Source organism: Chiloscyllium punctatum, chromosome 27, assembly GCF_047496795.1.
Source record: "Chiloscyllium punctatum isolate Juve2018m chromosome 27, sChiPun1.3, whole genome shotgun sequence".
NCBI lineage: Eukaryota > Metazoa > Chordata > Chondrichthyes > Orectolobiformes > Hemiscylliidae > Chiloscyllium > Chiloscyllium punctatum.
In genome coordinates, this window is record NC_092765.1 from 37,330,975 (window position 1) to 37,353,780 (window position 22,806).

At 39.0% G+C, this 22,806-nt stretch overlaps 1 protein-coding gene across 1 annotated transcript in view; it reads right to left on the minus strand.

Moving 5' to 3' along the window:
* angpt2b (angiopoietin 2b) overlaps window positions 1-22,806 on the minus strand; it is a 246,509-nt gene that overhangs the window by 80,909 nt on the left and 142,794 nt on the right. Inside the window, exons 7-8 of the mRNA XM_072548528.1 lie at window positions 13,843-13,944; window positions 175-341 (exon numbers count right to left, since the gene is read on the minus strand). Of these exons, the coding sequence (XP_072404629.1) occupies window positions 175-341; window positions 13,843-13,944 (269 nt within the window). The remainder of the gene's footprint in view (window positions 1-174; window positions 342-13,842; window positions 13,945-22,806) is intronic.

The following is a 22,806-nucleotide window of genomic DNA, read 5'->3' on the forward strand; positions in this document are numbered from 1 at the left end:
ACATGAAAATGGTGTGGGATTGGCAAGGCAGGGCAAAACTGTTTATTCAGCAACCAATAATCATCAATCTCAGACATGATTCACACCTCTGAGAAAATGTTGTTTCGACACAAGAATCAGCAATTCTGATTTAACATGCTTTAAAACAAGTGAAAACACTCAAAGGGAACTTACTGATACTTCTGCTCCTCACTTTCCAGAAAGAAATTGTCAAAGGTTGCAAATGCTTCATTTCCATTCCAGTCCCTCAGCTGAATGCGGAGAACATGAGGAGACTGGCTGGTTAGAAGGTGAACAAATTCATTTCCAAGCCAATATTCTCCCGAGGGGTCTCCAAAGCCCTGATAAGACAATTATGGTTAGTATTCATAAAGTAGCATCCACACCAGAACAGAAGACCCTGATCCAAATGGAACAAGACTAAGTGTTGATGTCTTTCAAAACTGTGTATACATTTCATACATTTGCTTGTGAATTCTGAAGATGAAGTGGCTTTGTTATCATAAGGGCAATAAATTCATATGGCCGCAAAGAAAACTGACAGCTGTGTCAATGTTTCACATCAAATAAAAGCGCACACAAAGCTTTCTTCAATTTGTTTGGTAAAAGGACTTATACACTTAATGGTAAGGTCCTAGGGAGTGTTGCTGAACAAAGAGACCTTGGAGTACAGGTTCATAGCTCCTTAAAAGTGGAGTCGCAGGTAGATTAGGATAGTGAAGAAGGCATTTGATATGCTTTCCTTTATTGGTCAGAGTATTGAGTACAGGAGTTGGGAGGTCATGTTGCAGCTGTACAGGACATTGGTTAGGCCACTGTTGGAATATTGCATGCAATTCTGGTCTCCTTCCTATCAGAAAGATGTTGTGAAACTTGAAAGGATTCAGAAAAGATTTATAAGAATGTTGCCAGTGTTGGAGGATTTGAGCTGTGGGGGGAGGCTGAACAGGCTGGGGCTGTTGTCCCTGGAGCATCAGAGGCTGAGGGGTGACCTTATAGAAGTTTACAAAATCATGAAGGGCATGGATAGGATAAATAGACAAAGTAATTTCCCTGGGGTTGGGGAGTCAAGAACTAGAGGGCATAGGTTTAGGGTGAGAGGGGAAAGATATAAAAGAGACCTAAAGGGCAACTTTTTCACGCAGAGGTTGGTACATGTATGGAATGAGCTGCCAGAGGAAGTGGTGGAGGCTGGTATAATTGCAACATTTAAGAGGCATTTGGATGGGTATATGAATAGGAAGGGTTTGGAGGCATATGGTCCGGGTGCTGGCAGGTGGGACTAGATTGGGTTGGGATATCTGGTCGGCATGGATGGGTTGGACCGAAGGGTCTGTTTCCATGCTATACATCTCTATGACTCTATGACTCTTGTTACAATGGGGCATTCTGCTGAAACTGTGGATTAAAGAAAAATGAACAGAAGAGTTTGAATAAAATTTGGAAGAAAATAACTGACATGAGTAATTTCACTGTACTAAAATAAAAATCACAGATTCAGAAAAATGCAACAGCAGGATCTTGGAAGCATGTTATCATGAAGGCAAGCTACAATGAAAAGAAAACCGAATGATCAGAAAGATGTTGAATAGTAACTCACTCAACCATTGTAATGTCAGAAACTGGACAAAGTAGATAGTATAGTTCACAGACAAAATAACTGTATGCAGTTACACATTATCATGGGCTTATTAACTAGAAGATCATGTTAGGCTTATGAGTAAGTCCATTTATACACTGTCTTCAAAGTCAAGTTTGTGTTATTTTTATACCAGCTGAACCAGTTTCTTCAATTTGTTTCTAATGGTTCCAAACTATGTGCAGGATTGTACTTTGATCTATATCCACAAGGAATCAAACGAAGATTGCTGAAGCATGTTATTTTTGTTTTGGACCTCCACAAATATTGGAAAAGAAAGACTTTTTAGCTAATCAATTTGGGTGATTCAAGACTCAGTGAATAAAGAGTGTGCTGATAATTGCCCCAACCACTTATAATTTCAGCAGATTGGAAACTATAAGTTAAGAGAGAAGAAAATGTTTTTCAGTGTTGGTATCATAATGGCATGCACACACAAACTGAATCCAATCAAAGTGATTCCATTTAAAGAGTATAAAGCCTTGGAACATTGTTGGATCTTCTTTGCTTCAAAACAATGACAATTACACTGGCGATCATTATTATATTATTAACTGAGTATTAATAAACGTATTGAGCTTTCCAAGTTCAAGCAATTGTGATTATATCCATAAAATAAAACCAATAATTAACAGCAGTAATTATTTTCATAGCTGGCTGGACAACTCAAGAAAAGGGAAGATCTTTTAGAATGGAGATAAGAAGAAATTTCTTCAGCCAGAGAGTTGTGAAAATATGGAATTCATTGCCACAGAAGGCTGTGGAGGCTGGATCATTGAGTATATTTAAGACTGAGATAGACGGGTTCTTGATTATCAAGGGGATTATGGGTTACAGGGAGAAAGCAGGAGAATGGGGTTGAGAAACTTATCAGTCATGATTGAATGGCAGAGCAGATTGGATGGACTGAATGGCCTAATTTCTGCTCTTATGCCTTATGGTCTTATGGACAACTTTTCACACTGTAATATATATTAATAATGGCATTCTAATGTAATTGCATCTATATTCAAGAATGCAAAGCTTCTTCTCACATTAAATAAAACACATTTATTCTCACAATTGAAATCCAGCAAATATATTTGAGTTCTTTTAAGTTTCTTTATGATTTTCTACTCCATTGGATTATTGTCTCTGAAGGTCATGGAAATTCATAGTAAATTCTTAAGTAAATTCACTGGGACCAGAGTATTTATGACCTTCCAGATGTCTGAAGATCTTATTCCAATATATAAAAATGGCACGCTATGTAAACTGAGCCATTTGTATAAAATGCCCAAATTATTTAAAACAATCCAGAAAGGAGAGGTTGCAATCAATCTAGTGCAAAATGGATTCATAGTATATCCTCAGCCTATTATTTATTGTGCTAGTTTTGATATTCCAATGACTTGGAAAACAAGGCCGACATTTTCATTTCAACTCAATTAAAAGCAATAAGACAGTTTGAATAATTGTTCAATGAGCTTCAGTGGAAGGAAGATCAAGCACAGTGAAAAATAACAACCAATTTGTTACAAACATAAAGATCAAATGTCAGCCCCCAAAGCATGTATGTTGCTCTATAGTGTCTTCTTGGGCTTTTATTCCTTCTTCAATCATTAAAGCAAGATAAATAGAAAACAAACAAAAAAAACACACAGATAGTAGTTCCTGGGTTCTAAGGATTTTATTTATTTGAAGTTCAAATAATTTATTTGCAGGAAACGTGAACAGTTTTATCACAATGGCAGACAAAAGAATAATAGTTTGCAACTGTTGGTTACCTGATACAAAATAGTGTCATTTTTTGACACTTGAAAGAAGCTAAAAAAATGCTTTCAACCAGATCATTTGTTGGGGTTGCTCATGAACAATATATGTTTGTCTTCATTGATTCCTGAACAAAAGGTACCTGCCTCTCTCATATTCTACCAGTTTCCTAACCTCTGTTCAGAAGCGTAGTGAAGATGACAACCTTCATTTAACGCTGGCTAGTTTTGAAATTATAGCTTTAAAACAGAATTAATTGTTTATATTACAATGAAATATCTTAAAAGAGAAACAAAATCTTAGATAAATGTTAAAAACTAAAAGAATTGCAGATTCTTTGAATCAGAAACAAAAACAGAAATTGCTAGTAAAACTCAGCAGGTCTGGCAGCATCTATGAAGAGAAATCAAAGTTAATGATTTGAGTCCAGCGACCCTTCCTCAGAATGGATCCTTCCCCAGTTCTGAGAAAGGGTTAGCAGATCGAAAACATTAACTTTGATTTCTCTGCACAGATGCTGCCAGACCTACTGAGCTTTTCCAACAACTTCTGTTTTTGTCTTCGAAAAAAAATTATGCTGTCTCTAAAAATTTTTCAATCCTTTTTTCATTATCTTTCCTATGTTTTGGCTTTTCTACATGACTTAAAAAATAAATCTTAAATATTCAATTGTACAGTCATAGAGATGTATAGCACCAAAGCAAACACTTCAGTTCAACTCGTCCATGCCGACCAAATATCCTAAATTAATCTAGTCTCATTTGCCAGCATTTGGCCCATATTCCTCTATACCCTGCCTATTCATATTCCCATCCAGGTGCCTTTTAAATATTGTAATTGTACAAGCCCTCACCACCTCTCTGGCAGCTCATTCTGTACATGTATCACCCTCTGCATGAAAAAGCTACTCCTTAGATCCCTTTTACATTTTTCCCTTCTCACCCCAAACCTATGCCCTCTAGTTTTGGACTCTCCTTGTAAATCTTTTCTGAACCCTTTCAAGTTTCACAACATCCTTCTTATAACAGGGAGACCAGAATTGCATGTAGTAGCTCAAAAGTGGCCTAACCAATGTCCTGTAAAGCCACAACATGATCTTCCAACTCCTATCATCAATATACTAAACAATAAAGCCGAGAATACCAAATACCTTCTTCACTATCCTATCTACCTTTGACTCTACATTCAAGGAGCTATGAATCTGCACTCCACGGTCTCTTTGTTCAGCAACTCTCCCCAGGACCTTACCACTAAGTGTATGAGTCGTGCAAGTCCTGCTCTGATTTGCCTTTCCAAAATGCAGCACCTCACATTTATCTAAATTAAACTCCATCTGCCACTTCTCAGCCTATTGGCCCATCTGATCAAGATCCCGTTGTAGTCTTAGGTAACCTTGTTCGCTGTCTACTACACCTCCAATTTTGGTGTCATCTGCAAACTTACTAACCATACCTCCTATGTTCACATCCAAATCATTTATATAAATGATGAAAAGCAGTGGCCCTGGCCTCGATCTTTGTGATATATCACTGGTCACAGACCTCAGGTCTGAAAAGCCACCAACCTCCACCACCCTTTGTCTTCTATCTTTGAATCACTGCTGTATCCAAATAGGTTCTTCCTGTATTTCAGAGATCTAACCTTGCTACTTAGTCTACTATTAGGAACCTTGTTGAATGCCTTACTGAAGTCTAAATAGCGTCCACTGCTCTGCCCTCACCAATTCACTTTATTACTTCTTCAAAAAACTTAGCCAAGTTAGTGAGCCATGTTAACTATCCCTAATTAGCCCTTGCCTATCCAAATACATGTAAATACTGTCGCTCTGGAGTCCCTGCAACAACTTGTCCACCACCGAAGTCAGGCTCACCAGTCTATAGATCCCTGGCTTTTCTTTGCCACCTTTCTTAAATAGCCAACCTCCAGTCTTCTGGCATCTCACCTGTGACTATTGATGATACAAATATCACAGCAAGGAGCCCAGCAATCACTTCCCTAACTTCCCACTAAGTTCTTAACATTTTGTCTTGATTTCAGCCTGTGTGCATCAATAAGGATTGTTAAATCTGATTGATTGAAAAGGAACAACATTATTTAGCCTGTACACACAGAGCAGAGTTTAATTTAGATGAAGGAGATCCTGCATGCTAGCTGGAGAGCCATCTGTAAATCCTGTGTTTCTCTTTTCAAGAAAGCCTGCTGTATTCATTGCAACTCACACACATAACTTAAACCACTCCATTGTGTAATGGCCTCAGTGACATAGGTCACACCCAATAAAATTGACTAGTTCAGCAGCTTGGAGACCATGGCTGCTATTGAGACCCAGGATAACCAATGAAAAGAGGGGAATAATGAGGTGCAGGTCCCATGGGATGAGGATGGGCATTAGTACCAAATGTAAACAGTGATTCTCAATAGGTCCGATCTTCCCTATGCCAGTTTTGTTCATAAGGCACTGAGTGCCTTTCTATGAGGAATTCCCATCCCAACCCAGAAGCAATCCTGATAGCATTTGTTTTTCAAACTCCCCCCGTGATACATTTCCCACCTGCTGCTGCTCTGTTTAATAACAGTGACTTTGGGATGAACCCTTGACATTAATTAGAGCAGCAGGGTCATGCGCCTCCCACTCAATTAAGTACCATGCTAGTACCAAATCGATTGAGGGAGAAGACATTAAACTCAATGCACAAGTCCTAGATTCCCTATTGAGAGCACGGCTGTGCATCTCTCTTTTTATTACCACAGCTTGCGATGTGAAAATCCATGATAAGTGTTCGAGTAACTAAATGCATTATGAATGGTGAACACTGCTTGTTTATCACTTACAGGTAAAATATAGATGCTTATATTCCCTTGTTCTTGATTCATCCATGAGAGGAAACAGTTTCTTCCTACCTACTCTATCAGATGATAGAAGTTGCAATTTGATTTATGGCTTAACAGAGTGAACTTTTAGTGCCCCATATTTAATTCCACAGTGAAGTCAGGAGTAACAATAAAATTTGAACTATAATGTCCCAGTAGCATATCTGGAAAACAATATTTTCATACTAAAAGGTATAGAAATATGACATGTGACATTGGCTCTGGATATTGGGTCCAATGAGACATTCAAGAGTGAGAAGGGTGGACTTTGTTTAGGCAAGGGTAAAATAGATATGGAGCAATGGAGCTAAGGTCTTTCAGCCATATTTTTAAAGAATTATTTCATTATGTGGGTATAGCTAACAAGACTATCTCTACTTGAGTACATGCAGTTTACTCAGCTACTTCAGAGGACAGTTTGAGTTAACTACATTGCTGTGAATCTGGAGTTACACATAGGCAAAGTAAGAATGGCAGATTTCCTTCCTGAAAGGACACAAGTGAACCAGATGAGTTATTACAACAATTGATCACAGTTTCATGGTCAATATTTCATAAACTAACTTTAATTCCAGGTTTTATCAACTGAATTTAAATTCTGTCTGGTTCAATAGTGGGATTTAAACCCTTGTCTCCAGAACATTATCCTAGGATCCTGAAATCCTGTTATTAGCACTACACCCCTGGAGAATTCAATGGCAGGACAGGTTCAGGGAACTAAATGGCCTACTCCTATTGTGACATTGAAAGTCAATATGCTCAGCTTCTCCTCAAATGACATGATGTGAAGACTAATCTATGAGCTCTTGATGAATTCAAATGCAGACATTTAATTGTTTTTACTTTCATGCCTTATTCAGTTAAATAGAAGGCTGTTATTTATTCTCTTAAGTGGATTAATTCTTTTCTTTCTTTGCTTCCAGTCTGGTGTACATTACTGTCACTGAAGTAGTAGCTCAGGAGCCAAGGTTAACATTCTGGGAACATAGGCTAACACCTACTAGGGTGGCTAATGGTATTTATTTCAGATTTTATTACTTTGATGTAAAATGTAATGATGACCACGAAACTACTTTGTCCATAAAATTATTGCTAAAATCCATCATGTTCTTGAATGTAACTTAGGTCAAGAAAGGATGAACATCGACATTGCCCACCTAGTCTTGTCTACGTATGCCTTCAGACCTGCAGGAATGTGCTTGATTCCTAACTGCCCTTTGAAAAGGCCCTGTGAACCAATCAGTTCAAGGATAATTAATAGTGGGCAACAAGGGCTTGCTTTGTCAGCAATGCCCATGCCCCATTGAAAAGTAATTCAAAACTTCACAGTGTGAACCATCAGTGTCATTAAGCAGTGAGCTTTAGTACACATCTTAAAATGTTCATAAACCATACAGAGGTTTTTTTCAATAAAAAGAAACCAAACAACATAAAAGATAAGAACAGGTGATGACAACGTGGCTTGCTGAGCTGAGCATACTTCAGAGTTCAATGTGAGCATGCCAAATTTTGGGCATCCATTCCATTTCCAATCCATTCCAAATATCTCTTGATTCTCTGAGAGGCCAAAATTCTGTCTACCATAACCTGAGATATTTTGAATGAAGTTACAATGGCAGATCCACAACCCTTTAGTTCAGAGAATCCCAAAGATTCACAGTCCTTTGTGTGAAGCAATTTTACCATATCTCAGTCCTAAATGATAGCCCCTTACCCTCTGGTTTTTAATTCTCCTGGCTAGAGAATCTCTTTTGTCTAGCCTGTACATTATCTTCCAAGAATGTTCTAATATGGTTACCTTATATTCTACAACATTTCTTAAAATATAGACTGGATTTATTCAGCCATTCAAAATAAGATGACCCTTTTGTCCCAAGGACCAGACTAATGAACTTTGTCTGACAAATTATTTGCTCTCTTAATTTTGAGCTGTGCCTGCCTGCTACTTTCTTGTTTACCTTGTATGAACACACACAAGTCTCTTATAACATCAACATTTGCAAGTTTAATGCCTTTCAAACATATTCCACTTTTGCATTTGCGATCACTCCATTGGTCACAACATTCCAATTTCAAAATGCCCATATGTCCTTACTCTCTGCTTTCAGTCCATTAACTAATCTGCTATCCAACCTCTTATGATTATAGTCACAATAGAATATTAATTTTCAGCTTCCACCAACTGATTTTAATATTTGCGAACTTTATTGGGCTTCCATTAAAAAGAGCAAACTCTGAATTAAAATGGTAGGGGTGATTGCCTGACCAGGTTCAGCCAAGCTCATTAAATGCTCAACAAACTACAATCAAATCAAACCAAAATTGACATTATTAAAGAAATGGTTTAGATCAATATCCCCTGCTTATTGGTTGATACATAACTTCTGAAACTTCAAATGTATTAGGCTGAAACTTGGCTCATGATTATCTTGCTTGAAACAAAAACAATAAGGTCAAACATGAGAATACACAAGTGAAATGTACCTCATGTAAATGGCTTTTGGGCACCACAGGGAAAGAAAATAGATTTGCAACAGCAGATTGGGAGGCAATGGCCGAGTTATTGCTGGACTGTTTAATCCAGAGATACAGATGATATTCTGGGGACCTGAAGCTGACTTTGAATCTTGCCATGGCAGATGGTGGAATTTGAATTCAATAAACATTTGGAATTAAGAATCTAATGTTGACCATGACTCTATTGTTGATTGTTGGGAAAAACCCATCTGGTTCACAAATGTCTTTTAGGAGGGAAACTACATCTTTAACTGGTCTGGCATACATGTGACTTCAGACCCACAATAATGTGGTTGACTCTTAACTGCCCTCTGGGCATTTAGGGATGGGTATTAAATGCTACCTAGGCAGCAAAACTCTCATCCCATGAATGAATAAATTTTTAAAAATACTCTCCCACAGTCCCTTTTCCTCTCTTGATTTGGAGATGCCGGTGTTGGACTGGGGTGTACAAAGCTAAAAATCACACAACACCAGGTTATAGTCCAACAGGTTTAATTGGAAGCACACTAGCTTTCGGAGCGACTCTCCATCATCCTTTGTCCTGATGAAGGAGAGTCGCTCCGAAAGCTAGTGTGCTTTCAATTCAACTTGTTGGACTATAACCTGGTGTTGTGTGGTGTTTAACCTTTTCCTCTCAGTCTCTTAGAGACAACACATGGTGAAAAATAAATTGGAGAAATACTGTTCATCAAAAACTCAAAGAAATCTATAAGATTCACTGCTGTTGAAGAAACAAATAATCAAGAAAACAACCATGGTCTCAGGAATGACCTTACACCTTAAGGACTCAAAGGATTTTTTAATATGCTTAGTCTTGCTCTTCCACTTGGTATTCAACAGTCAGCCTTTTTATACTTGATATCTTTTTGTGCATCTGTTTGCTTGATAGAATCCTTAGAATCCTTACAGTGTGAAAATAGGCCATTTGGCTCAACATGTTCACACTGATCCTCCAAAGTGTATCCCACTCAGACCCATCCCTCTCCCCTATCTCTGTAACCCTACATTTCCTACGGCTAACACACCTAACTAACACATCCCTACACATAACCTACACAATGGGGCAGTTTAACATGGGCAATTCACCTACATGCATATCTTTGAACTTTGGTAGGAAATTGGAGCACCTTCCAGAAACCCATGCAGACTTGGGGATGTGCTGTGTTTTATATTTTCCACAGAGTTACAAAGGAATGTAATTCATGTTCTACCGCTCAATTAAATGTTACAACTGGACCTTTCTTTTGATCTGGAAAACTGATGTGAGATATAATTACATTCTAAAAGGAATTTTAAAGCTTTGTTGCTTCCAGCTGAGAAGGTTAAATTCAGGGAGCTGATTTGAACTCCTCATCTAGTTGTAACAACACTAATCTATTTAGATTAGATTCCCTACAGTGTGGAAACAAGCTCTTTGGCCCAACCAGTCCACATTGACCCTCCGAAAAGTAACCCACCCAACCCCATTTCCCTCAAACTAATGCACCTAGCACAATGGGCAATTTAGCATTGTCAATTCACCTGCCCTACACATCTTTGGAGTGTAGGAGTAAGCCCACACAGATACTGGGGGAATATACAAACTCCACACAGGCAGTCACCCGAGTGACAATCGAACCTGGGACCCTAGTGCTGTGAGGCACAGTGCTAACTGCTGAGCCACTGTGCTGTCCCATGCTTATTACTTCAACTCCATGAGCCCTGTTCTCGTCTGTTAACATTTATATGATACCTGATCAAATTCCTTTAGACAATCCAAATATGTTAGATTTGTATCTATCCTATTAGTTACATGCTTTTAAAAAGTTCTGATATGTGTTCCCTTTTGCAAAAACATTTTGACTTATTTCTGATCACACTATGCTTTTATAATTAAATGTAATTATATAATTACATTAATTCATAATCATAGATTGCTAATTTCCGAAAGACTGATATTAAGTTAACTGACCTGTTGTTCCTCGTTACTTGCACTGTCATTTCTTCAATGGCAGTGCGTTGTGAACTGATTTGCAATTCGTTGTGACTGTTCCAAGATCAAAGGAATTTTGAAAAACAGTGGTGCATCCACTGTTCCTGCATCAATCTCTTTCAAACATTAGGATGTAGGCCATCAGATCATGACGGTTTTACTGGAGTTTAGTCCCTTGACTTTCTCAGTTGATGTTTAATATTTTAAATTCCTCCCTCTTATTCACCCCTGCACTAATCTTCATCTTTCCTTTGCCCAAAAGCGTGATAGTGGATGGTTTTAACTTTTGAAATATAGAACTTTTCTTGAAATAATTTTCAGTAAGATTATGATGTCAAACTTCATCACATTCAGTGAGTGAACCATGTTTTCAAAGTTGTTTTGAATTCATATCCAACACCTCTGACAGGAAATTTCCCTACATCCAAAACTGATAACATAAGCAACACAGTCATGAGTATATTGTATTTGATTGAAAGATAATCTTGTGAAAATAGATGCTGACCTTTGGCATTTACCTTGCTCCATTTACCTACTCTAAGGAAATATATAATATTGGATGGGGCAGTTCAACAGAAGCATCTCACTAATCATCACTATTCTTTTAAGTGTCCATATGTTAACCAGTTCTTTTAAGCAGTTGAGTAGGATGTCCACAGAAGGGAAATGGCATCCTTCCAAATTGATATAGACTGGAACAAAAAACCCAGGTAATGTGCCACCTTCCCAAATCAAGTAGAGTCTGGGCAAGACGATAAGTTTGAATGTTATATTTTGAGCTTCATTGTGGTTAATCAAGGTAAGAGAGCTGTGAAGGACCAGAGAAAGAAGCCTTGGATTTTTCTATATAATCAACCTCCACAATCAAAACTAGTATCTTTTATTTAGAACTAACACTAGATATTTTCCTGACAAGAATGTACTGCCACCATAGAAAAACCTTTGAAAGTAATTGGTCATTAATACATAGATAATTCTCAATTGTGTAAACTGGGTATGGAATTGGTGTGTGCCTGTTGATATCATTGCTTGTCTCTGACATTGAGAGAGAGAGCAAAATACATCCATTGAAATTAATGAAAACATTTCTCTAAAGCTATTTTTCACATTTTTTACAGGGTGGGAATAAATTCCTCTCTCTCTGGAATGTAACCAGAAATAACTACAATGTCTACCAGAATACATGTGAATATCAAACTCAACCACAAATATGCGGGGAATGCAACTGTGGCCCATTTACTAGTAAGAGAATATGCTATATGGACTCTACCTAAAATGGGAAATCATGAACCACTCCACAACCATCCCAACCCCCATCCTCCACCTCCAACTCCCAGAAAGTTTTTTGTCTTCCTTGGAGATTTTTCACAAATCCTCAACATATTCCTACAGAGGGGGTGATAGATTAATACCAAATATAAAACACACAATCTCAATTCAAAAGAACAAAAGAACTGAGTGAAGCCAAACCCCACCCTTGGAATTTACCTCAGACTGACTGGCGATTTGCTTTATAATTTCTAGGCTGTCTTCCATCGGTCCAAGATACTTGACAGCTCATAAGTTATTTCTGAAGCATTGTATGTTTGACAAACACCAAGCAGCTAATTTGCTGACAACATTCAATTTCTCTCCATGTCTGCCTGGCCAATGGGAGAAATGATTAAAAAAAGGATTTTTAAAAATTCTGAACTTGTTTCAATGTGGAATAAATACTAGCCATGACACCTGGATACCCCAAAAATGTTGCACAGTCTGTCAGCTTCTATAAAGAGAACAGACAAGTATACATTTTAGGTGTGCACCCTGCATCACGACTGGGAAAAAAAATCTAAATAACACCATTGAAAAAAACAGCAGCGTAAAGTGAACCGGATGAAAAAGCAAGTAAATTTTCCCATTGCTTTCCTTATTCATAAGTACATTTCTCCTTCAGTTGTCTTCATGGCATGGTGGCTCAGTGGTTAGCACTGCAGCCTCACAGTGCCAGGGACCCAGATTTGATTCCAGCCTCAGGCGACTGTCTGGGTGAAGTTTGCAAGTTCTCTCAGTGTTAGTGAGGGTTTCCTCCAGGTGCTCTGGTTTCCTCCCACCATACAAAGATGTGCAGGTTCAGTGAATTGGCCATTCTAAATTGCCCATAGTGTTAGGTGCATTAGTCAGATGGAAATGGGTCTGGGTGGGTTACTGTTTGGAGGATCGGTGTGGACTTGTTGGGCTGAAGGGCCTGTTTCCACACTGTAGGGAATCTAATCTTAATCCTGTTCCTTTCTGACATTGTCCATTGAAATATTCCACAGTTCTAATGAAGGTTGTCAAAATTGACAAGAAGGTTGTTACAGATCACTCTGCTATAACGCTCCAGTTGCGTTCCTCTGCAACCTCGCACTACGGAAAATCATGCTATTGAAAATCGCTATAGAAAATCGTGCTGTAGAAGGGTCATAGGTCAAGAAGATATTTCCTCTAATGGGTGAATCTAAGACTAAGATTCACTATTTAAGTTTTCGTGCATACACTTACGCCAGGGGTTAATCAATTTTGTTCTTTCTGAGGGTCATGAGTCGTTGGAACTCTCTGCCTGCAAAAGCCAACTGAGGCGGAGTTCTTGGCAATTTTTAAGGGAGAAGTGGATAGATTCTTGTTAAGCAAAGGATTGAAAGCTGATCTGCAGCAGACAGGAATGTGTATTCAAGGTTACAATCAGATTGAACATTATTGGATTAAAGGTTTGAGCAGGATGAGAGGTCTATTCCTGCTTCTGATTCATATGTCCCTTGCACAAAGTCTGCAACTGGGTGCAATTAATGGAAACTCACAATGGAGATTAATACCTGGTGTGCCTGGTTTTATTATATCTACTTGGCATGAATGAGTTGGACCAAAGGGTCTGTTTCCGTGCTGTACATCTCTATGCCTCTATGATTCGAGATGGATCCCATACTTGGCCTTAGGGCATTTTCTTTTGATGCCAATAAATGCAGATTACTTTCTCATGCCAATATTGAGAGAAAAGCATTTGATTTTGATATTGCTGCTTTCAAATTCAGAAAGTTATTTTTTAAGTCAAAAGTGAAATGCTTCTTACCAGTTTATATTCTTTCCAGTCACGGTGAAAGTCTATGTTCCCATTTTCACGATGCTGGAAGATTGTCCATCCTCCTCCGTTGACCTCCATATCACAGAACACCTACAAAGAAGAAATGGGAGGTAGTCATGCAAATAATTTCTGCTGGCATTTTAAAAGGAGCTTCTGAGTCATTTTTAATTGATTCAACAGCACATCCTTCATTCTATTGGTTTCCACATGTAATTAATGCAGATTGCTTTTTTTTAAATTTTCAACCTCATTTTAATGCATTTCCATCAATTCTGATATGGCCTTCAGCCAAGGATTGGTCAAGTTCAATATGTTACTTGATAACATTATCTGGCATCGTTTGTTCTCAAACAATAAATTACGACATGAAAATTATTGAGAAATAAAGATGATTTTATTTCAAAAATTACAATGAGTGATTAACTTCATTGTTTTTCACTTTTCTGACAGGGCATCATGAAGTTATTGCAATGTAATAGTGATCTACCTAAGGGCAGGCCTTCTGCAGTGAAAATAGCCCATCATTCAGACACTGTTAAACTACCCCCAACCTTTGGTTCCAACTACCCAGCTCATTCTTGTCCCATTGACATCTAGTCTCTGAAATTTGATTATTTCTACTCTGGTTTGACCAATGGCATTTCCTACTACCATCCCTTTAGAGTTAGAACTGGTGGAATGTAGATTTTAGGTCTATGTAAGAGCGGTTTAATAATTAACTTGTCAGTGTTTCTGGAGCCATGATTTTCCAACCAGTATGTGTGAAAGAGCAACTCCTGGATGATAATGGGAATTTGTATGGATTGTGAAAATTTTATGATTGAAATGAGTAAATATTGAAAAGCTTTAGCATGCTTTTAGTTTTGAAGAAACAAGATTTTTAATGTTGCTTTGGGGACAAACCCATAGATTGGATAGCCCTTTCATGGCAGTTCACAGGAGGCATGGTTGAGGTTAGATGTATAAACAGTTTGTCTTGCAGAAGGAAGTTTTAGTTCAGAACAGCTAGGAAATATGTTACCTCAGTGTAAGATGCTACTTTGAAAAGTATAGACCAGAAGTTAGAGCTCTGAAGGAGTTATTCAAAGCTAAGGAAGTTTAAGCTCAGCTATATGAGTAATCAAGGAAAAGACTATCAAATAGTCAGGACAAGGAAATTAAAGAAATTGTTATGTCAAACTTATAGACATGACAGAGAAGAGAACTCTCTCTGGCATTTGAGTACTGTAAAGTGATGGCGTAGGAATAAATGGGATCTTGTTCAGCCATGTTTTGAAATGTTTCAAATTGATTTACATATGAATAGCTTGATATGTTTGATTTTATCTTTATTTTTTTTGTACAAGAGCTTCTGTTTTACCAATAAAACCAAACCTGTAGCATTGCAAACTTGTTTCAGTAATCATGATTTGGAAATGCCGGTGTTGGACATTTTTTAGATTAGAATCAATCTAAACATCAGGTCATAGACAGAGAACACAGGGGGCTAACACCTTCAACATATTGTCTAGCTATCACCATTGTTAACAGATAACCCGAGAATGCAACTTAAAAAAAAAGGTTTTGTGATTTACACATGAAAGAAGTGAAACTATCACTGTATTCTAACAGATGAAAGGCTTAACAGACAATCAATTTTTCAATGTATGATTTCAGTTACATCACACTGCAAATTCTTGCTATAAATTCTGTGTTACGATCGAGCCCTCCACTATCACCTGTTGAAGGAGCGTCGCTCCGAAAGCTAGTGTGCTTCCAATTAAACCTGTTGGACTAGAACCTGGTGTTGTGTGATTTTTAACTTTGTTTCAGTAAAACTTTGACATGAAACTTTGTTTCATGTTAAAAATTTGAAAAAAATCTGTCGAGCTAGATTTCATTCTGGGATCTAACTTGCCCAGCAGTAGCATCAGAGGAGCACTATCCCCTAAATGTTTCTCAATATTCAATTAATCTACATGGCCCATCTCATCGCAAAGAAAGATGTTCAGCAATGTTCTCATTCCTTTTGCACTGGACACAATATGCATAGGAAATTCTCTTAAGCACAAGTGAGGACCTTTGCTAGTCCTTATACTATCACTATCCCAATCAAAATGTGAAATTAAAGTCATCCATTATAACTGCTGTATGATCCTCCCATCTTTAAGTAATATCCTTGCAGATTTGTTCCTCTAGATCCTTCCCACTAGCCAGTGGACTTTACATTATACAGAGCAATATAATTGCACCATTACTATTCCTTAGCTTTAGCTGCTTTAATTCTATCTTGGAAGCCTCCAAAAATCCTCTTTTCCCAGTACTGTAATGATCGCCTCAAGCTGAAATGCCACCTTTCTCCTTTTTATTTCTTTGCTATCTTTTCTGAACACCTTGTAACCAGGAATATCTAACACCTAGATCTGTCCTTCTGAAAACTATCTACCACAGAGCCAGTCCCAATGCCCCAGGAGTCTAAAGCCCTCTCTCAAGCACCATTTTTCTGACCATACATTCAACTGCTGATTCTTCCTATTCCTCCACTCACTTGCACATGGAACTTGAAGGATCCTGGAACTTTGGAGGTACTGCCTACTAATTATTTTACTGAGCTCCCTAAATTCTGATTGTTGCACCACATACTCCTTATTTATGCCATTAGTCCCAGTGCAGAGCATGACCTCTGTCTGTTCATCTTCCTGAAAAGAATATCCTGAAGCCATTCTGTGATGGCTCTGACTCTGGCACTACAGAGGTAACAAACCACCTTGGAGTCATGTTGATGGCTGCAGGGATGTGTGTCTGTTTCTCTAATTAGAGAAAATCCCCAACCAGTACGAGGCTTACAAACTTCTTCCCTGCCACCTGAACAGCTGAGCCAACTATAATGCCATGGGATTGGCTCTTGCAACACTCCTTCAAGGAATCAATTTCCCGAGAATGGAAAACTGATTAGTGAGCAAGATGTATTACCTGTCCTTTTCCCAAGGACTGCCTCATGGCAGTCACCAATACTCTGGAAGCTTGCCCCTAACATGCAGTTACACTTCTCTTTGCTGTACTTTACTGTCTGTTAATTGCAAAATATTTTTTTTCTCTCAGTAATAGAACAATGCATGCATCTCAAAACATTTAATAAACTATAAAGCACTTTGGTTTGTCATAAAAGGTGCTGTCCAAATGAAAAGAGTGTTGTACTAGAAACATAAACATAGAAACAATAGTAAAAAGGAGCAGGAGTAGGTAAATGGCCCTTCAACCTTGCTCTTCCATTCAATATGACAATGGCTGATCACCACTTTCTTCATATAACTTTGATCGCTTTAGCCCTGAGAACTTCTTCTTGAAAGCATGAAATGTTTTGGCCTCAATCACTTTCTGTAGCAGAGAATTACACGCGCTGACTACTCTCTGGGTGAAGACATTTCTCCTTATCTCAGTGTGAAATGGCCTGTGCCGTATCCTTAGACTGTGACTGATGATTCTGGACATCCCCCTGACTTTACTCTGTCAAGGAGAAAGTGAGGACTGCAGACGTTGGAGGTCAGAGTCAAAAAGTGTGGCACTGAAAAAGCACAGCAGGTCAGGCAGCATCCGTGGAGCAGGAGAGTCGACATTTCGGGCATAAGCCGTTCATCAAGAATGTCTAGTCCTGTTTAAATTATTTTGGTTTCTATAAGATCCTTCCACATTTTTCCAAATTCCAGTGAATATAATCCTAACCAACCCAGTCTCTCTTCAGACCTCAGTCTTGCCTTTCTAAGGAATCAATCTGGTAAACCATTGTTCCTGACCCTTCATGGTCAAAACAGCTTTCCTCAGATAAGGAGACCAAAACAGCAATATTCCAAATGTGGTCTCATCAAGGCCCTATACAAGTGCAACAAGACATCCCTGCTCTTCTACAGATTGTATCTCCAAGAAGGCCAACACGTTATTTGCCTTCTTCACTGTCTGTTTCACTTCTTCACTTACTACCAGCAGCTGCTGTATAAGGATACTCATTTGTCATTGGACTACCAACTTTCTCAATATATCACATTTCGGATAATAACCCGCCTTTCTGTTTATCCATTTTTCACATGATACATTATTTGCCATGCATTTGCCCACTTACTTAACTGTGATGCAGCAATGTTGATGCATTGTCATGTTGTTAATACAACAGAATATGTTTTTAGTGCTCCTGTAATTAGTCTGGGGAGGATTGTGAAATGTGTTGTAAGTTGTTTTAATGCTTTCTCATGTCCCTGTCATCAGCCAATGGAGGTGACAAAGTTGCAATAGAAACAGCATTAATGCTCACTCATGAATCTGTTGTTAGGCAGTGGAAAAGTTCAAGATGAATTAAAAGAGTTACTGCTCTCCTGTGCTGCCCCACCATTAATCAGAAAACTGTGGAGTGAAGCTTAAATTATTTTTACAGCTGTTCAATTTAATTCATTGCTTGAAAGTTAATTTGTTTATCATCAATGGATGTTCTTAAGATTGGTAATCAGTGCTTATTCGTTAATGTACTTAGAAACTAAATGTTCTTTCTTTTCTCATTTGAATTCCTTTTATCTTTTACCTACAGTTACCTCATGGGAATGTTCACTTTGTTACCTATAATTACTTAATAAGCTGTCAAGTTAGAAGTCATGGGAAGCATTCTTGTACCAGTTGTAAGTTATTTCACATCCAGCATGATCCTGTTTTTATGACTACAGTAATTGTGAAACCCAATTTAATTTTCTTCGTCTGACTGAACTGGATGTACATTGCTACATAAATATCTCACATGCCTTCAATTAAGATTTGCTTCAACTTTGCACATCTCACCAGAGCTTAGTGGTACTGGTGATCTGACAAAAAGCAGGTCCATGCTCCATACCTCATGGTCTTCTGTTTCTTCTTCAATTCCTCATAGGAGCTTTCTATTTTCAATCCAAGTTTTCTAACAACACTGTTCTCCTTTCTCCTTTTGGTCTGCATTCCTCTAATCTTCATTCAATCATCTACTTCAGCAAGTTTTCATGCCTTAGAATGTGGCTTCTTGCCTTTGTTTGATGACATTGACTAATGACCCTTCCTTTGCCATCATCATGAGAAGAGCTTCACTGCTTTTATGTTCTCTCCAGCTGACCCACTCCATCTTTATCCAGAACCACATTTCACAACTGTGCAGTTTTTAGATGTCTAATGTGCTGCGTTGGTCAATGATGATCAAAATCATTTTGATGGAACACACAGGCGCATTATTCACAACAGTATGAGAGAAATAGGACTGAAAATGCAGGTTAATTAATAAATAATTTGTATCTCTGCTTCATTCCTTTGTCCTACTATTCTTCTATTCCTAAAAATTAGTTCAAATAGGGAAAAAGTGCTTTCAGGTACAACTTGAAACCACACAGACTGAAGATCATTAGTTTAAGTACCAGCCTACATTGACGTATGCTCCACTACAGGCATGATGGTCTTATTGGCCTACTTCTGCTCCTTACAAGTTCTGTGATTCAGGACATGGTGTTACCAGGTGAGGAAAGACAATATGGACCTTAACCCTCTCAAATGGAAATATTTAGCAGTGGTTCCCTGCTGCTGGTCTCTACTCAGTGTCTCCTGTCTGCAATTTTAATCAATGTTGGAGTTAGCTGGTGATAATGTAGTCAACAGCCCGGCATTAAATTGTCAGCAAATTTCAGTAGGAAACTACATCCACATTTTAATCCCACGCCCACCCATTCTGGATTAGATGTTGCAAAGTTATTGAAAAATTGTGAGAAATATCAGCGTTGACAGTTTCCCAACTCTTGTTCCAGCATAAAATTACAATTACATCTGTCACATCAGCAGGACTAAACACACAAATGGAGGGTAGTACCTTCCCACACTGAGGAAGTCTCCTTGAGAAGATAACACAATGTCCAGCACATGATGCAGTTAGTTTCCCTATCCAGCAAGACATGGACAATACTTGGCTTCAACTGATAAGTGGCAAGTAACATTCATGTATCATAAATGTCAGGTATTAGCCATATCATAAGAGAGAATCTAACCATTTACTCTTGACATTCAATGGCATTACCACTGCTGATCCCCTACTGTCAACAACCTGATGGCTATTATTGACCAGAAACCAAACTCTAACCACACGGTAGCTACAACAAGTCAAAGACTGAGAATTCTGTGGTGGGGAATTCACCTCCTGACTCCTCAAAACCTATCCACCACCAATAAAGCACCAGTTAGGAATGTGAAGAAATATTATTTACTTTTCTCAATGAAAAGTGGCTCTGAAGACTTAGGAAGCTCAATGTTGCTGTATTGTGTCAGGAAGGTTAGAAAGGGTCTGAAAGGTTTTATTTTTTATTGAGTGCAGTAAGCAGCCCTCACTGAGATGATGGCATGCAGACTTTGTTGGGGGACAAAAGCAGCAGGTGTATGTGAGCAGCACTGTGTGTTACACAACATCCTGAATGTGAACTGTATCATTCGCCCTTCACTGAAATTGTATTAAATTCCATGAGTGTGAAATCCAATCATCCTGATTTTTAGATACATGGGTTGCAGTTTGCAGTGTAACTGTGGATCCCCTGTTTTACACCCCACTGACATTGTCCAAATCATCAGATGCTACCTCAGATTTCTTGCGTTCAGGCATCAAAGAAATGCTACTAGTTCCCATAACATCCTTGAGAGGAAGAGCAACAGCATTGATGAAGAAATTGCTTATGGGACACTGATCCCATCAGCTTAGGTGTCAGCTGCACTCCTAACTCAGAGATTAGTGTAGACTTCGGATCAGAATTCATTGAGTTAGCTGAGTATGAATGGGATCCAGCCAGGTCAGGAGGCATGGACGATTCATTTGCCATATCATCAGGGGATGAAATGACTGATGTGTTCTGTTACAGAAGAGTCAGATGATGGCATTGTTGGGACAGAATACAGGAGAGCTGATCAGCTTGGATATATAGATGCTGAGGCCATTCATTAATTTGCCAGTCAGCTTCCTATCACTAGGAATGCAACTCCAAGCTGGCAAAGGGAGTGGTGCAAAGCTTTCCCCCTGTGTTCCATTTCCCCATGGTGCTATCAATGCAGCTGTCAAAGACACTGTCAATGTAGCTCCCATCTCCACTTCCTCAGTGTGGGCAGATCTCTGTGTCCTCTTCCTTCCTTGTGACAATGGGGCAACATTATCTGGAAAATGCACCAAAATATATTCAAAAACACTCCTGAGTAATTTCAAATGCTTTCCAGTGGGAAAACAAGGTTTCAAATGCTTCATAAGCTGCAGTCAGGGTGTTTCAATAATGTGACTCCAGGCTTTATCTCACTTCTTCACACTTCCATGTTCACTGTTGGAGAACATGATGTGGAGGTACCAGTGTCGGACTGGGATGGACAAAATCAGAAGTCACACGGCACCAAGTTACAAGCCAATAGGCTTGACATCACAAGCTTTCGGAATGTTGCTCCTTCATCAGTTGAAGTGGTGAAATACTGGAAAAGCCAAAATGTCAAAACCTGTGCTACTCAATTTTGGTAACCTTGTATCAGATATATTGTAGGAACAACTTACTGCAGATGCTAGAGTCTATACTGAAAAGCATTGTCCTGCTATTCTCATATTCTGATCACTTAATCTGAACTATCAATATCTTTTCTCCACCAGCAGGCTGCACTGACTACCCTCAGATTGCCCCACCCCAACTATAGCATAAATGCTGTCTCCTCCAAACTTCACTTCAGCTCTGATGAAGTGTCATCAAGACTCAGAACTCTAGCTTACTCTCTCTCCATGGATGCTGTCTTTTTTTATTCATTGGTGCGAATTGTGCATCGCTGGCTGGCCAGCATTGATAGCCCATCCCTATTTGCCATTGTGAAGATGGGGTTGAGTTGCCTTCTTGAATCACTGCAGTCCATGTGCTGTGGATTGACCCACAATGCTGGTAGGGAGGGAATTCCAGGATTTTGACCCAATGACTGTGAAGGAACGGAGGTATAGTTCCAAGTCTGGGTGGTGAGTGGCTTGGAGGGGAACTTGCAGGTGGTGCTGTTCTCTAGTACTTGCTGCCTTTATCCTTCTATGTGGAAGTGGTCATGGGTTTGGAAGGTGCTGTCTAAGGATGCTAGTGAATTTTTGCAGTGCATCTTGTAGATGGTACACACTGCTGCTACTGATTGCCTGTGGTGGATGGATTGAATGTTAGTAGATGTGGTGATAATCAAATGGGTTACTTTGTCCTGGATGGTGTCAAGCTTCTTAAGTGTTGTTGGAGCTGCACCCATCCAGGCAAGTGGGGAGTATCCCATCACACTCCTGACTTGTGCCTTGTAGATGATGGATCAGCTTTGGGGTGTCAGGAGGTGAGTTATTCACCACAGTATTCCTAGTCTCAGACCTGCTCTTGTAGTCACTGTGCTTAGGTGTGAGTCTAATTGAGTTTCTTGTCAATGGTAACCCCAAGAATGTTGGGAGTGGTGTATTCAGTGAAGGTAATATCATTTACTGTCGAGGGGCAGTGGTTAGAGAGTCTCTTACTGGTAATGGTCATTGTCTGGCATTTGTGTGGCACAAATGTTACTTTTCACTTGTCAGCTCAAGCCTGGATATTGTCCAGATCTTGTTGCATTTGAGACAGACTGCTTCAGTATCTGAAGAGTTGCGAATGGTGCTGAACACTGTACAATCATCGGCGAGCGTCCCCACTTCTGATGTTATGACAGAGGGAAAGTCATTGATGAAGCAGATGAAGATTGTTGAGCTTAGGACTCTACCCTGAGGGACTCCTGCAGAGATGTCCTGGAGCTGAGATGACTGAGCCTCCACAACCACAAATATCTTTCTTTGTGCCAGCTATGACTCTAACCAGGGGAGTGTTTGCCCCCATTAGGCATTGATTCCAGTTTTTGCAGGGCTCCTTGATGTCATACTTAGTCAAATGCAGTCTTGATGTCAAGGGCTGTCACTCTCACCTC